Here is a 15,631-nt window from a genome sequence, read left to right as displayed (position 1 = left end):
GGCCCCCTGCTGACAGATGTATCTCCGGGCAAGGTGTAATCCCACATCCCCTCCTGAGATTAAACTGTTGAGGGGGGGGGGGGGTCCCTATGTCTGCATTTGAACTAACTGCACACTTACGTTCTCAGCAGGCAATAGACATGGACATGGTAGTCCCACTGGTCTTGTCTCCTGTCCAGAGGAGAGTAAAATACATGCCACAATTAGACCTGGTATTTAATAGGCCAGAAGTAATGGGATGAATGGAATCATGAATCACAGCAATGACTCCTTCTAATGGTCAACATAGGTTTCAGCTAAATTTCTTTACATCCTCTAAAAGGACTGTGTCTGAAATTCTACAACGTCGATTACAGGGAGATTTTGTTTGTCAAGCTTTAGGGTGTTAACATATTACTGCTGTGATGTTTCCCAGCAGGGAGAAAATGTTGCATCGTCTCTGACTTCTATCGGAGAAGAAGAATTGGAGCTGCTGAATAGAACTCGCTCGGATCCCGTTAAAATCTCTGGGTCAAAATGCTGCAGCACAGCAAAGGAACCAACGGAAAAAAACCTCGGAAAGCAATATCCGTTTCTGCATGCCACGGACAAAACTTTCCCATCCAAGGAATGTCAAAACAAGCGGTCAGAGGTTATGTTTCCAGATATAATCCATTCTTTAAGTTGCTCTATGACTGACTGGCAATGGAGAGAGAGAGAGAGAGAGAGAGAGAGAGAGAGAGAGAGAGAGAGAGAGAGAGAGAGAGAGAGAATGGGTCTGGCTACACATGATTGACAGCTCATCCTCCAGCCAGGGACACTCGCACCACTGACGCCTGTGGTGGTGGTAGTGGCTTTAGGGGATATCTATCTCCTACGTGTCCCTCTTGTTATTCTTCACACCTCTGTGCTTCTGAGGTTGGATGGAGACATTCCGAAACGGGGCATGACGCGAATGCGCACGGACACACGCTGCACAGACTTAAAATGTAGGCACTCATGTTCTCATAGCCCTAACACACACACACACACACACACACCCACACACACTCACACACACACATGTATGTGGACACGTTAATGTCTGATATGAAGATGTATGGAAAGCCACTCCCACCGAAAGGCAATGAAAAGACATAAGAACAAGAACACTGAAACGGTAAAGGTACAAATCCACCAAATGGATAGTTTTTGTGCTTTTATAATACGGTGTGTTGTTTTGCATCAGATCAACACTTCTCAGGACAGAATCACCGCTTTCATAAACATCCCTGCTCCTGTAACGATATACCACATTATGAGTCACTAGGGGGTGTCTTCACCCTTTTGGCCCCTTTCACTGAATGAACGTTGAGCACATTGAGTCTCAAATCTCTTCATAGAGGTGTACATTTTGAATGACAGAATATGAGCGACATCCACGATACAGTAAGGTCTAAAGCACAATTTTGTGAGTAGGGTACTGTTTTTTTTTTCTTTTACGTCAACACTTTAATGAGGACATCGTCACAATTTGGTTCATCTTTAGAAAAAATACATTACAAAAAATGTATTCAGATTACACATTGTTACCATCGCTAATATTAGTATGACTATCGTATACTAATACTCGGTGCTGTAATTATTAACGTTTGATGACGGATTTCATTTGAACATCATTATTATTGCATGTTTTATCCTTTTCTCTTACTGTATTACTGCTTTACTTGGTCTCTGCTTTCTTTCTGAGAGAAGTGCATGTTTGTGTATGTGTGTGTATGTTTGTATGCACTAAGGTCTTGTATAATCTAGTCCGGTTTGTCACTGGTCGGGGCTCCTTGCTGTGTGAGCGTATGCCAATACTCCACTTTCTTCCCTTTGTTTTTGAGACACTCGAACCAATGTTTGAGTCTCTGTCCACTCGCATTGATGCCCAGCTCCACTCCTCCTGCAAACAGAGAGGAACAGACAGAGAAGAAGAATCAGCAGGTGATGGGAATCTGTTGCTGTGGAATGAAAGAAAGAAGGTCTGGTGCTGGAAGAAGCACAAATACCCTTTACTTAAAGAGGACCTATGATGCTTTTTGACTTTTATGACCTATAAACGTTGTTATGATGATTCATAGTCATGCTTAACCATACTAAATTATCAAATAATGACTTACATGCATTTCGACGTATTCCCTGCAGACCGTCTGGGGTGTCTGTGCAGAGCACTAAACACTATTCTAGCCAGTCGAGAAGTCACGTCTTCAAAGCGGTCTACCCTTTCATAATTCGTGACGTCGCATAAAAATTGGTGACGTGACCACGCGGATGTTTCCATGTATGGTAATGCTGTCACTTCCCTGTTCGCGTCTGCCTCGCGCCCTTATAGGTCCATGCTCGCGCTTCCCGCCACTGAAAGTGTTCCGGAAGGAAGGTAACCAATCACAACGGAGTGGGGTTTGCAGGAGGGGGGGGGGGGGGGGGTGAGGGTAGCGGAGATGGCCGATGCACAGGCGGAGGGAGCGGAGATTGCCGAAGCACACACACTCAAGTGTTGACAGGATGTGCTGGATCGCCAAAATAAGAGAAAGAGCTTCCCGAAAATCTACATAGTTTTTTGTGATGTGATTCGTGTCAGGTTGCTCTATAGCAGTGTAAAACAAGAAATTAAGACCAGAAAAGTAGTATAATAGGTCCTCTTTAAAGGTGGAGTCAGCCTGTCTGGAGAATGATTGTTGTCAAAATCACTTTATGTTAAAATCATTGAATATCTCACCCCGATCAGATAACTTAGCATCAGCCCTACAACTATACACACCAAAGGATTTGATTATAAGATGAAGAGAAATTGATTTTCATAACCCTAAGTCAACCCTAACCCTGGGCTATTTACATTGACCTCCACTCATTTCCTGAAGTGCTAGGGTTAGGCTAGGGTCACTATCTCCCACTAGGAAAGTCTTACATACATGAAACTTACACCACCTTGTGATTTTGACACAAAGTGTTTTGACAAAAAGCATTATCCAGAATCACCAGCTCCACCTTTAAGTAGAAGTACTCATACAACAATGTAAAAAACAACAACTCCATTCTATGTTGAACCTCTGCAGTTGTGTTGCCCCTGTGACTTATACAGTATAGTACACTGTAAACTATTTACTGTTAAATTAACAGTAACTGACTGGCAACAAGTATCCAGTAGTTGATGTATTTCCTACCACAGTAAAACTACTGTTGAACAAATTATAGTAGTACAGTGGTACTGTAATTTGTTTTACTGGACCGTCTGTGATTTAAAGATAGAGGCTTGCGGTTTATTTTTACTGGTTATTATTACTGTATTTAGATTGACAGTAGCGCAATATTTCCCAGAAAGCTTTGCGAATCGACATTAATGTACTGTATAACTAAAATACAGTAAGATACTCGTGGCATAACAGTAATATTACTGTGAAAACAACCAAATCGACAGTTTACTGCATAACGCAACTACAGTAAGAAACTGATGACATTACAGTAATATTACTGTGAAAACAACAGAAATCGTTTACAGTGTACTATATCTTACATTATGCACTAATGCATGTAGCATGTTGGCATGTAGTTGGTCGAAGTGGAGTAAAAAAAACTGCATTAGTTAAAGTTGATTAGCACAGCTAAGTGGTTCCTAAAATCAATCCCAGATCAATCTAAAGAGTCATGAGATGATTGTAACGGGAGAGGAAAGAAGATTGTCCTTTGACTTTCCTCTATTCTCTAGTTATTTGAAATATTGGATAATTTCACCTTTTTGGGCCTCAAAACAGTTATATATATTTTTTTTAGGTCAAATTGACCCCAAAGATAATAAGAGGGTTGAAAGTAGTAGATATAAGTAGTGGGTATAAAGTACAATATTTCCCTAAGAAATGTAGATGCATATTTCAAAGTATAATTTATTGTAATCTAATATAGTAAATAACAAGTACTTGACATTTTACTTGAGGTGGAATCAGAACAAAAAATAGACTGACTGATATTATCTAATTTGCAATATGCAGAGATTCGGCAATGATGTCGACATTGGTTCTAATAAAGATAATTGTTATTTGAGCAATGATGTGAGCAAGCTGACATTGAGACAACTTCCTCAAGGCAGAGAAAAGCCCCCCCCCCCCTTTAACAAGAAAGAGATTTAGATGAGGAAAGATTTTTTGAAAGAGCACTGGGTGAATAAATATGCAGAGAAGTAGGAAATGACTGAGGTGAAAGTGAGCTGGGGTGATGGGAGGCGTTACTGGGGAGGCAGATGTTAGACATAGAGAGGCAGGCAGTTGTCACAGCGAGGTTATTACAAAGCCATTCCCTTGGCTGTGATTGCTCAGTTAATGGGGCGTGAAGTTTTAAATGTGGTATTTTGGCAATACTGCCTTCTTACAGAGCCTTGGAAAATGACAGCAAAGAGCTAACAAGGCTTGTTTGTCAAACTGCAAGCTCTGACATTCTGCTGCTACTTTATGTGTCTCCTACACCGTACCCTCCTTCAAGACAAAACCTGTTGATCTGGCTGATTGAACTTCTCATGGTCCACTACTGCTCTTAATCCAAAAGGATCACACATTGCCATTAAATGCTTATCAGCAATAACACAATTGTTATTGTTTATTTTATTCCAATCTGTTTTTGGAGCATTTTACCTTCAGTGTAAGGTTGGAAAGGGAATGAAATACTCCTAAAGTTGCCCGCTGGGATTGAACTTGCCATGTTTGCTTTTAGGAGGAATCAATGTCTCAGAAATGAATAGTAGCAAGTTGTCATGACAGATCTTTCTGAATAAAATTCATTAATTTCTTTTTTACCATATGTCGCTTACGGCAGTCAAAGACTACCAAATACAACCATAACCGTTTTCTATAGAGTTTTACAGTTTTTACTGTAAGGTGACATTAAATAAATGTACAACACAACAATGGCTAAGTGAAAATCAGAGGTTCAGATTTGGTTCATGGCAAAATAAACTTCCCCCTGTCTCTCCATGTGTATCAATTTATTTTTTAAGAATCACCAGCTTGATTTATTGCCTGTGGTTTTCTGTGTACTTTTGCCCACACAGTTTTTCTCTCATTGTTCCGTTAGTTCCTCCATGTATCACTGAGATCACACATTTTATCATGTGACATCCATATATCTTCTGCCAAGCTTAATAGACACTTGTTATTGTGTTTTGCTCTTTATCAACTGGCTTTTCCATTCTTCTTTTTGTGTCAGTGTCATTTTTGTGTCAGCCCCAATTAACATAACTGGCTAGACCTGTAATGATAATGGTCAGGGGAATGGCTGTTATCTGAAGCTATACGTTAGACCGATGGCCTTTTCTCCCAGCGAGGCTCATAACTCACTGGGCTTATCTAAACACCGGGTGCGTCTCCCACCAACCCACTAACATCCACATGTGTGTGCAGCTGCCTCACGCACACATGCACGTGTGGTGGATTTTGAATGGTTAATACCAGAGTTTGCTGAGCAAAGGCCTTTAAATGTTAGAGGTCACTGTGAGAGACGAAAACAACCTTTTAATAGATAAACATCATCTGTTGCTGGGACCTGTGATATGAAACCATATGCCTATTTTAGGGAGTACCAGCATGCCAAGGGTTTGATATAAGACTACGCACAGGTGTGGGCTAGCTAGCTTTTGGGGGACAGCCCTCCTTGCTTATGCTACCACCAAGTCCTCTGTATGTCTTCTGGAAACTCCTGCAATAAACTTGGAACACTGATTTAAAGAGTCCAGTCTAAAGTCCTTTGTCTTTGTCGCCATGGGGAAACAGTCGGCTACTACACACGCACACACATTTCACGGAGTAAAACGCTTTGATCTTCAGGGCCTTCAAGCTTACAAATTATTCTCACTTTGCCTCCCCACTAGATCCCCATTACTCCCTAAGCTACCATGTGCTATAATATACACATCACGCCATGCCGAGGCATGTAGCATCCTCCTGACAAAGCAGCAGCGATCTCATGTGCCTGCTCCATGAGGGATTGGGATCCAGGGAGAATGTCTTCCTCGTTCTGAAGCCTCTCCATTTCCCTCTCCATTCAAACTCCTTTGCTCCTTCAATCGTTCTCCACAAGCGCCATAATTACCCCTCATGTCTCCGTTTCTTTTTTATTATTCCTCTCTCCGCCCACACTCGGCCTGGTTTTTCAGCTTTTTCTGCAATTGCACCACTTTCATTCAAACACTCTGGTACAGTCATCTACTTTGCTGCTCCCCCTCCCCCCACACTCCACTCCTTTCTCCCTTCCACAACTGAGTTTTTCTCAGCCTACCTATAAAGTCGTTGCTCATTCCCAAGTCGTAGTCCCACACAGAGATCTCCAGGGTTTTCTTTGCCAGCTGGTCAGGGGCCACTTCATATGAAAACTCCTGTGTAGGTGATGCAAAACAAGAGCATATTCATATAAATGATTCATAAACACGAGGGTTGAAAGGAACTGATTTTGTAATTGCATTTCCAGTCGAAATCATGCCGATTGAGGCTGGAAGCACATTCAAGGAAAGGTGAAAGGTATGCTCAATTGCCATGCTCATCTAAACATCTGTAAGGCCTACACAATAGATTAACTTTTTGAGCACATGAGTACGTAAATCAAAGAAGTCATCAGTTGTGCTGTGGATATTTGTAATGCAGGAGATACATTGTACCTCATTGAATTCGGGGTTGAGAGTCTTTTTCTTCACTGTAGTCTTGTTCTTTGACTTTTTACCCATGTCTGGCTGCAGGGTGCTGAGAAAGAGAGAAAAGAAGAGCAAAAGCTAAAGAGGGTGTACAGCAGGGGGATCATTATATATTATTAAGGACGTATCCAGCCACAGGATAACACATATCATTTTTTTTACTCTATTTGCATTAGTTAGTTCAGGCAAATTGTTAGAATAGAATTAAAAAGTAAAACGTTAGCAAACAACCGGTTAGCTTGGAATAAATCCTTGATTTTTTTAAATATTTGGCCAGACCCTGACAGACCCAGGCACTAGCTGCTACCCTGTTTTTCCAGTCATTATGCTAAGCTAAGCTAACTGCTTGCGACTTTGATATATTTACTTACAGATATGAAAGCAGTGTCGGACTTCCCATCTACCCTTCAGAAAGAAAACCAATTAGCATTATTTTCCTGAAATTTTAAACTATTTCTCAGGCTCAACTTTGTTTGAAGCCTTTGGATGTTAATTGGTTACCCTTTCAAGCAAAAATAACGGTAATTTCCGAGATCAAGGTAATTTAACAATTACTTTAAAACATTTTTTTGCCCTGTTGTGACATCCAACTTTGCTGAATTGCCAAATCAAAGGGAGACAGTGACGCTTGCAAAATCCCTTTCTGAGATAATTTTGATCCAAATGTCTTTTCACTAAAAGCGGGGACAATGAGAGAGCAAAAGAAACACAGAAAGAGAGAGAGAGGGAACAGCAGACCAGCGAGATCATAATCATGCCAGTTTGAGGACTAAACGCTCCAGCAAAAAAGCAACAGAAGGATCGCTGGAGGGCAATGGGAGTCATCATCAGCATAAATTCCGAGTCAAAATGGCTCAGGCAGTGAGAGATCTTACTCTTCCAGCACCACCTTACAGCCACTCCCACACACCCTCCCCCCCGCCAGTGACGTATCCTGGCCTGACAGTTGATGCATGAGATGGGCTTGGGGTTGTCACTGCAGAGCCGGAATTAGAGCGAGTGAAAGATGGAGGGATGGAGGAGGGGAAGGAACAGGTGGAGGAGGAAGTGATATATTGAGATTGAAGTAAGGTGGTGTCACCACTAGATGTATGTCATTGCTGAAAATATCCCTTTTTATTATATGAAATGATTGGGCTAAAGCTGTATTTATCATAAAAATGGCAATGTCAGTCCATCCACTTGTTGTCAACAACTACAAGATGCAAAATCACACGGTTAGGCTATGTCTTAAACTTACAGCCTAATATAGCCTAAAGCCCAGATGTTTACAGCATTATTTGGTTCCAAACTTTGATCAGCCAAAGGTTGGCAAACTGAAACCGAGGGATCAAAAGATAGTTACTGTAAAAGTATTAGGAACTAAAACTCTTTCCTCTATTCTCAAAATGATGTGTAAATTTAAGATTAATACCTGTGAAGAGAAATCGTATAGACATTCATTTGTTTCAAAGGGGTGCAATCTCAAAAGGTTGGGAACCATTGTCCTGCAGTGTATAGGCTGTACAGAGCAATTTCAAATTACCAGCAATTGTAGTTGCTAACGGGTCAGAAATGTCCTTGTATTATAATATGTCTATAGTGATGTATCTTCTGTATCCACTTTTGCTCATCTGAAAGCATCGTTTACAAATATCTAAATAATTGGAGTTTAAGGGAAAACTATGGACCGGTTTCACTTATCAATTGCGGAAATTGGGATAGCTTTCTCTGTTACTGTGCGTGCACGTGTGTGTACAGCAACATTTATTGTATATAACGTCTAGGAGCTACTAGATGCTATACTATTGGCGCTGCAGCTGAGCAAACACATGTGCACAAGTTCTTTTGTCTTTCGTTCTGCGCGGAGCATAAACGGTATAGGCTAAAACCTGGAAGAGGAGGGGAGGAGTTTGGCGACAGAATCGGTTGCCAGCCCAATCTCCTACATCCGGTGAGCTGGACCTACTCATGATAAAAATAATAAAAGTAGCTTAGCTCAGATCAGTTGTATATGGGAGCAGAATACTTTTTCTCCAAAGATTCCTATTCCACCATTGATTCCTGTCTCATAACACGTTTTATTCAAAATTGTGTTGTGTCCAGGCATTTACTGTGTGTGCATACAAAACACAATAAGAATTTTAGAGGCCGAGCATAAAAAGCCAATGGACACAAGTAGACACCAATTCCGCCACGATGGCGCAAATTGCCAAAGTCACGGTCACTGCACGTGCTGGAGGGATGGAGGAGGGGAAGGAACAGGTGGAGGAGGAATTGATATATTGAGATTGAAGTAAGGTGGTATCACCACTAGATGTATGTCATTGCTGAAAATATCCCTTTTTATTATATGAAATGATTGGGCTAAAGTCACGGTCACTGCACGTGCTGCTAGCTAACTTACAGCTAACGTCTGGTACAAACAAATGGTGCAGCGGTCAAATTCGTTCAAATGATGCACGATTAAATTTGGCTAATCTGTGAGCCAGAAACGTATTATTTAGAGATATTAACAGCTCTCTCCTCTTAAAGTGAAATAACCTCTAGAAGGACATATGCCCACACAACTCTTGAAGTTATTCTTTGGTACCAAACCACCGGTGTGACTCTTAAAGGTGAAGTAAGCGATTTATTTATGTTAATATAAGTGTTAAATCGCTCTTTATGCATACAGTGTGTCATAATGTGCGTGTTTCATAAAGCCGATCTCTCAGTCAGCCGCATCTGCATGTAATCGGCAAATAAACTTTCCGGGGATCCCGAAATTAATATCCAATCACAAGAGAGAACACTACAAACCGACACCCGTCTCACTCGTGGTCTCACTGTCAGTGCACGCTAGAGGACAAGATGGGTGAATGTTTATGCGCCTACAATGGCGGAGCAGGTAAAAATCCTTCCCAATGTCTGTTTTGATGGTTTTTATCATCTTTTATCACAATTACTTATCTGAGATGGTGCTAGATAACGAGGGGACTACTAACTGCAGTAACAGACAGGAAGTTAGCTAAAAGAACCATTCCGCTTACAGCACCTTGTTGTTCAAGGTCATGCCAATCAGTTGAGGACATATTACTATACAACTTCTTTTTGCTTGTCGCAGGCTCTGTTTCTTTTTATTTATTGCATGCTAAAAGGCTGGTTCCTGCAAAAGCTATTAAGCATCTATCCTCCAAAATAGCTGACACATATAACATGCTCTGAGTGCCTTCACAAAAAAAAGGAAGGGAGAAAGGAATCAATTGAGGGGGGCAGCCAAACAAAACCTTTATCAGACCAGTAAGAGGGTGAGGTGACATCCTAGCGGGACATCTCAGATTTAGCTGTGCCTAATCCCATTTTACATATGGCTCTGAAGCAGTTCAGGGGATTCCACTTCCCAGAATAACAAAACATCATTTGGCAGCAACGTTCATAATAATGATAGCATATAAATAAAACGATTGCACTCAGCAGCAGTCAAACTATGGCCACATTACCATAGAAAATGCATTGTGATTACAAATTCTAACCATGGCAGGCTGGTCCATAGAGATAGGGGAGGATTATCCCTTCTGTTTTTCACAAGTGTTTCTAGAAAGTAGTTTGTTCACTGTAAAATGCACTTAACTCACTAGCTGTGCTATACACATCAACCACACTATTATGTACATTTTATAATGGTAATTGAAGATGTTTAGATACTAACTTTGTTTATTATGAAATATGTAATAACTCACGGAATAAAATATAAGGTGTGGACAAAATAACAGGAACGACTACTCATAGCTCATTCAAATAAAATGTGGCTATACTACAAATGCATCAAAATATCGGTCTGAGCAATAACACACACATATTAAAATTAGCAACATTGTATTTGTTGCAGGACATACTGTGTTACCTTTGTATTGCAGGTGATAATAACTTTGTTGTTACATCTCTAACTATGCTGTCTCCACTTTAGTCAGCAGAGGGCTTGTCTATAAAACATGTTAGTCTCTTTTTATCGTAAATAATGTTGTAGTTTATATTAAGTAGTACATAGGGGAGAACGGGGGAATCTGAGGCATCGGGTAATATGCAAAATAGGCAGTTAGGCATAACAAATTATACATACAACTCTTTAAAACCAAATTCAGTTTCTTAAAGTTCTTAAAATGCATTTCCAGCATGTTTTTAAGAACAAAATGTATCATAAATCAGACAATTAACAACATGAACAAACCCTTCTTTAATAACCAGAATTAAACCAGAATCAGAATATGCTTAGAATGATTATGGAAAGCTTGGTTGTAAGTGCTTAAGAAGTTGAGATTTTTGGATAAGAGTAGTGAAAAAAACTAATGCCTAGTTAAAATAAAATGTTGGACCATTTATGTATAGGTGAGAACGGGGGAATCTGAGGCATCGGGTAATGTGAGCCACCCCCTGTATCTAGGCAACGGAAAACATTTGTGGTCATGTGAGATATATGTTTTCAAGCCCATTTCCCCATGGCCCTGAAAGAGAGGACCTCATAGTGCTGTGGTAAGCATGTTTTTTTCACCAAAATAGGTATTTTGCATGTAAAAGTAAATTTTCTTGCTGTCAACTTAATCAACTGTTGTGCCAAAGCAAATGTATTCATATAGAAAAACTTCTATCATACGTGTTGATGAACTACCAACAAATGAAACCATGTGATGCTGATAATTGAAGATTAGCCTGAAATGCTAAGAGAGGGAGTTTTTTCTCAAATTGTGGTGGTGGGGGAAAGTGAGCCAAATGCTGTGGGGGAAAGTGAGCCACTGTCTCACTTTCCCCCACCATGAGGCACAAGTTAATTTTAGTCTTAAACATATTTTAATGTAATATTACATGACATATGTTTTATTTTAATGTCATACACATTGTAGAAAAGCCATCATGCCAAGGAAATACACCAGGAAGACGACCTGGGGCAACCACACGGAAAGAGCACCCTCTCATCTGTCCCTGTAACCTTCAGGGCTGGAATGTAGAGTAGGCCGAATTGTAGAGTATGACAGGCTGATGTTATAATCCAGTTGGGTCTTCTCCTGTGTCCCAGGCTGTTCTCGCTGGTTCTGATATTCCTATGCTTTGACCCCAAGACACTAGCTGGCTCTAAGGGTCCTGTGTTCTGACCCCCAGACTGTGTTCTAATCTAACTGGTTCTATCTTTCCTTTTGAATCTTATTAAAACCTTTTGAATTATAATATGTTGTATTTGATTTTGTTCAGAGTTACTTTCAAGTGTTTAGAAAATTTGCTTTGCTTAATTGACCAAACCCCATCATTCTTTTACTAGTCCGACATTAGTTCTGGAATGTGTGGCTAGCTTTCAGGATTCTTACTGTTTTAATATGTGTTGTTATAGTAGTTTCAGATTGGAAAAAGTAAGTGGATCAGTTTACCCCACAGCTGGGGTAAAGTGAGCCACATGACAACTTTTTTTAAAACAATCTTATTTTCACTGCCCTTTGTCTTGAAAAAAATCTGCTAATGCCCATTTCTAGGAAACATCCTGAATTAATGGGAAATGTGTACATTTGAGTGATAAATCATTTTAGCTCGCTTAGAGGGGAGCAAATGTAAAAAGTGTCTCAGATTACCCCGTTCTCCCCTATTTGTATCCATGAAGATTTTTTCTTTTAAGTATAGGCTCTAATTATTTAAGTCTGTCTCTCACTAATAAATTACCCATGCACCCATGCATATGTATATTCAGTTATTAGTCACTGTAATTATTACGTCTATATATTGGCCATAAAGGAATCCCTTTCTAGAGTGATTACACAATGAGGTACAAATCTTAAATCCCTGCTCTGTGAATATGCTTCAGGCAAAAGCTTGTTTGAGGCGTAAGCAATCTCAGTCAGGCAAATCAAGTGGGGTATATTCAAACATTTAAAAAATAAAAAGTTAAATTCTCTTTATGTTATGTCATATCCTTCATTACAGCCGAGTTCCCTTGCTTCTGTTGCCTCACATTAGCTTTGGGTGAGCTTCAAAATGCCTACTGTGAATAAAGGTTGGTTATTTCAATAGGAATGCTGACAGATGCTGACTTGCACATGGACAGTCAACACACACAGCTTCCAAACATAACACAATATGGGGTCTACAAAAGCACTAGAGAATAGTATGGCTAACTCACTATATTAAGAAGAAGAGTTTTTTTTTACATTAAAAAAAGTATAAATAGGATTGATGAAAATACAGTTATCTACAAACAAAACACATCCAGTTACGAATAGTCACAAATTGTGTATGTCATGCTGATAGCATTAATTGGGGTTAACATCGAGTGAACATAGGAATGGAACCTAATCTTTTAGGTCATTTGTCTTTTTATTGTTTGTTTAAACTTCTTGATTGATGGATTTGCTCACGCTGTTTTCAACGTACAAATGAAATCAATTGAAAGCAAATTCTGTCTTGTAACCGGACAGGGCTGATCACAAGCTAAACAACAAAAAGAATCACGTTTGGTGAGTACACAATTACATTTTTTTTCTCATTTCTTGTCCGTGTTTGTCCTTTTTGTCATTGGAAGCAAATAACTTCATCCTGTGACAACTTGACACCTCTGTAGCTGCCAGAGTCATATGAATTTGGAACCTAAAACCATCCTGACAGCACATTTGGGTAAGGGTGAGAAACACAGAAGAACCAGAGCATCCCTATGAATGAATAAAGTAAAAGTGGCAGGAAGAGAAGAGTTTTTTTTAAAAACGGGAGCCAATGTTATGACACATGCAAAAAAACCACAACAGTAACAATATAAAGCAAAAGAAAAATGAGTGACAATGGGAGAATGGAGCTAAATATATGTCTGCTGCAGAGAGGAGTCACGAGTTTCACTTCACACGAGCGTTCAAGCAAGACAGAGAGAGATAGAGAGAGAACAAAACTGTAAAGCTTGGCATGTGTGCTTGGTCAGCAGGAAATATCTGTGATGTTTTGCTCTTTTTTTCTGCCTTCACATGTCCTTTCCCTGACAGAATAATTTGTTTAAGTGTTTTGGCATAATGGGTTTGGAAGAGGAAGAGGAGTGTGGGTTCTTCGCAAGGATGTAAACTCATTTGGTCCTTAAACGTTCATTTGTCCTTTCAAAATGGAAGACAAATTAGCTCTGAGATAATTCTGATCCTTGTGTAACTTGAATTGCTTACACAGGCTAATTAAGATTCACAGAAAGAAGCAGAACCAATTGGAACAACCCTATGGACAAATGCAAGACACACACACACACACACATACGAACGAACAAACACACGCAGGCACGCACACAGGCACGCACGCACGCACGCACACGCACAAGGCAGGGATAAAGAGAGACTAGCATCAAAATAAGATTTAACTACAGATTCCTCAAGAGGATTGTTGGCGTTACACCCGCTCTTGTAGTGACGAAGGCCAGAAGGCTAGCTAGGCAAATTAATTCCTTACGTTAACTTAATTGCTCAGTTATACTCTAGAGATCCAATTCACCTATGCCAGTATTAAATGTATTGGTAAAAGTGTATACTCTGCAAACCAACCGCTGACACGAGGTAAACAAGGCTCTCTATGATAGACACCCTGGGAACAAAAGCCGGTGTAAAGAACAATAGGAGGGAGACACAACAAAATGAATAAAATGCCACCTAGTACCGCCAGGAGAAAGAGTGACGGAGAGATGAGGAAGAGGTAAATACACTCTGCCGTGTATGTCATTTTCTAGTGTACTCAAAGACATTGTGCGGCATAATAGACCAATTTTAAACGTTTAAAGTGCAGGTGCAAATCAATTCCTTGAGGAGAAAGCAGAGAAATATATGCATGTGTGTCTGAGCAAGTTTTATTTGTATTCTTTCTGTGCTTCTTTCATCTCTCTACCTCTCTCCTACAATCGACAATCGAAAATATCATCAAGTGAAATGGTTTTTCAAAACATTAAACATGTTGGCTGTGGGCAAGAAATATACAGCATGTCTTAAGTGTTTACGTCTGATTTTTTCATTGTCCCACCTGACCCCCAACCTCTTTCTCCCTCACGCTGTGGCAGTAAAACAACATCACACAACTACCTCCTTCCCATATAATTGTATTATATTATATATATATATCAAAAGAAAACAGTGAAGCATAAGTCCCGGAATGACGCACATTGGCTAACATGCTGCTGGCAGATGCATGTTCCAGCTTTATAAGCAACAGCACACACACAATGGATCGGGGGGGTTACTCTGGCTAATCCATTTTCGGAATCTTTTGTCACTGTCCTCAGGCCATAAACAAACAGCTTATCTATCAAAGAGGTCAAAACCAAGTCAAGAATAGCTTATCCATCCTATCTTATTGCCTCTTAAATAACTGTATTCCAACGATATTTGGATCACAGTCTCAATTATCAGAAACCAGAATCTGCTTTGACGCTTCTGTAACCTGGAAGTCTCCCACTACTGAGAGGTGGTGTTGGATAGTTCTTCTGTGTGTGTGCGTTCTAACTCCCTGCACTGTTGGCGTTGAAGCGCACCAGGCGAAGGAAAGGAGATTGAGCTGTGTAGGTTTTATCTATCAACACCTCTCAGGTGAGCAGGGTTCAACACATTCCCTCTCCTCATCTCCGTCTTTCACACTTCGAAAAATACCAGCACTGGCAGAGAGAAGTGCCCTGACTTGGTATATGATGAATATAAAATGTCCACGGCCACAAATAACAATTGTTTGAACTATTGATTGTTATTATTTTTGGATTAATTGTTTCCTTGTTTGTTCTATGAAATGTCCAAAACTTGTGAATAGTGCATTACATCATTTCCTCGAGCTAAAGATGAAGTCTTTGGATTGAAATGCTCAGTTTACAATGGTGTTAATTTCAGAGGAAAGCAGCAAATCCTTACTTTGAAAATGGTGGAACAAGGGATTGTGGAATTGGGTTATGTTTGCTATCAACTCCATATGATGGTTCCTAGTATGAGTATGTGAGGCTAATTAGGCCGATAGCAG

General features: G+C 40.1%; 1 protein-coding gene across 1 annotated transcript in view; it reads right to left on the bottom strand.

Moving 5' to 3' along the window:
- Positions 1-1,766: 1,766 nt before the first annotated feature.
- Positions 1,767-15,631, bottom strand: part of doc2g (double C2-like domains, gamma) — a gene marked incomplete at both ends in the record, with an annotated part of 32,557 nt that continues 18,692 nt past the window's right edge. The window contains 3 exons of the mRNA XM_080028758.1: positions 1,767-1,906; positions 6,265-6,361; positions 6,641-6,722. Of these exons, the coding sequence (XP_079884884.1) occupies positions 1,767-1,906; positions 6,265-6,361; positions 6,641-6,722 (319 nt within the window). The remainder of the gene's footprint in view (positions 1,907-6,264; positions 6,362-6,640; positions 6,723-15,631) is intronic.

The sequence above is a fragment of the Ammodytes marinus genome (assembly GCF_949987685.1).
Source record: "Ammodytes marinus genome assembly, chromosome: 6".
In the NCBI taxonomy this organism is placed as follows: domain Eukaryota; kingdom Metazoa; phylum Chordata; class Actinopteri; order Uranoscopiformes; family Ammodytidae; genus Ammodytes; species Ammodytes marinus.
The sequence above is the reverse complement of the archived record's forward strand: the minus strand, read 5'-3'. Positions and strand labels throughout refer to the sequence as shown.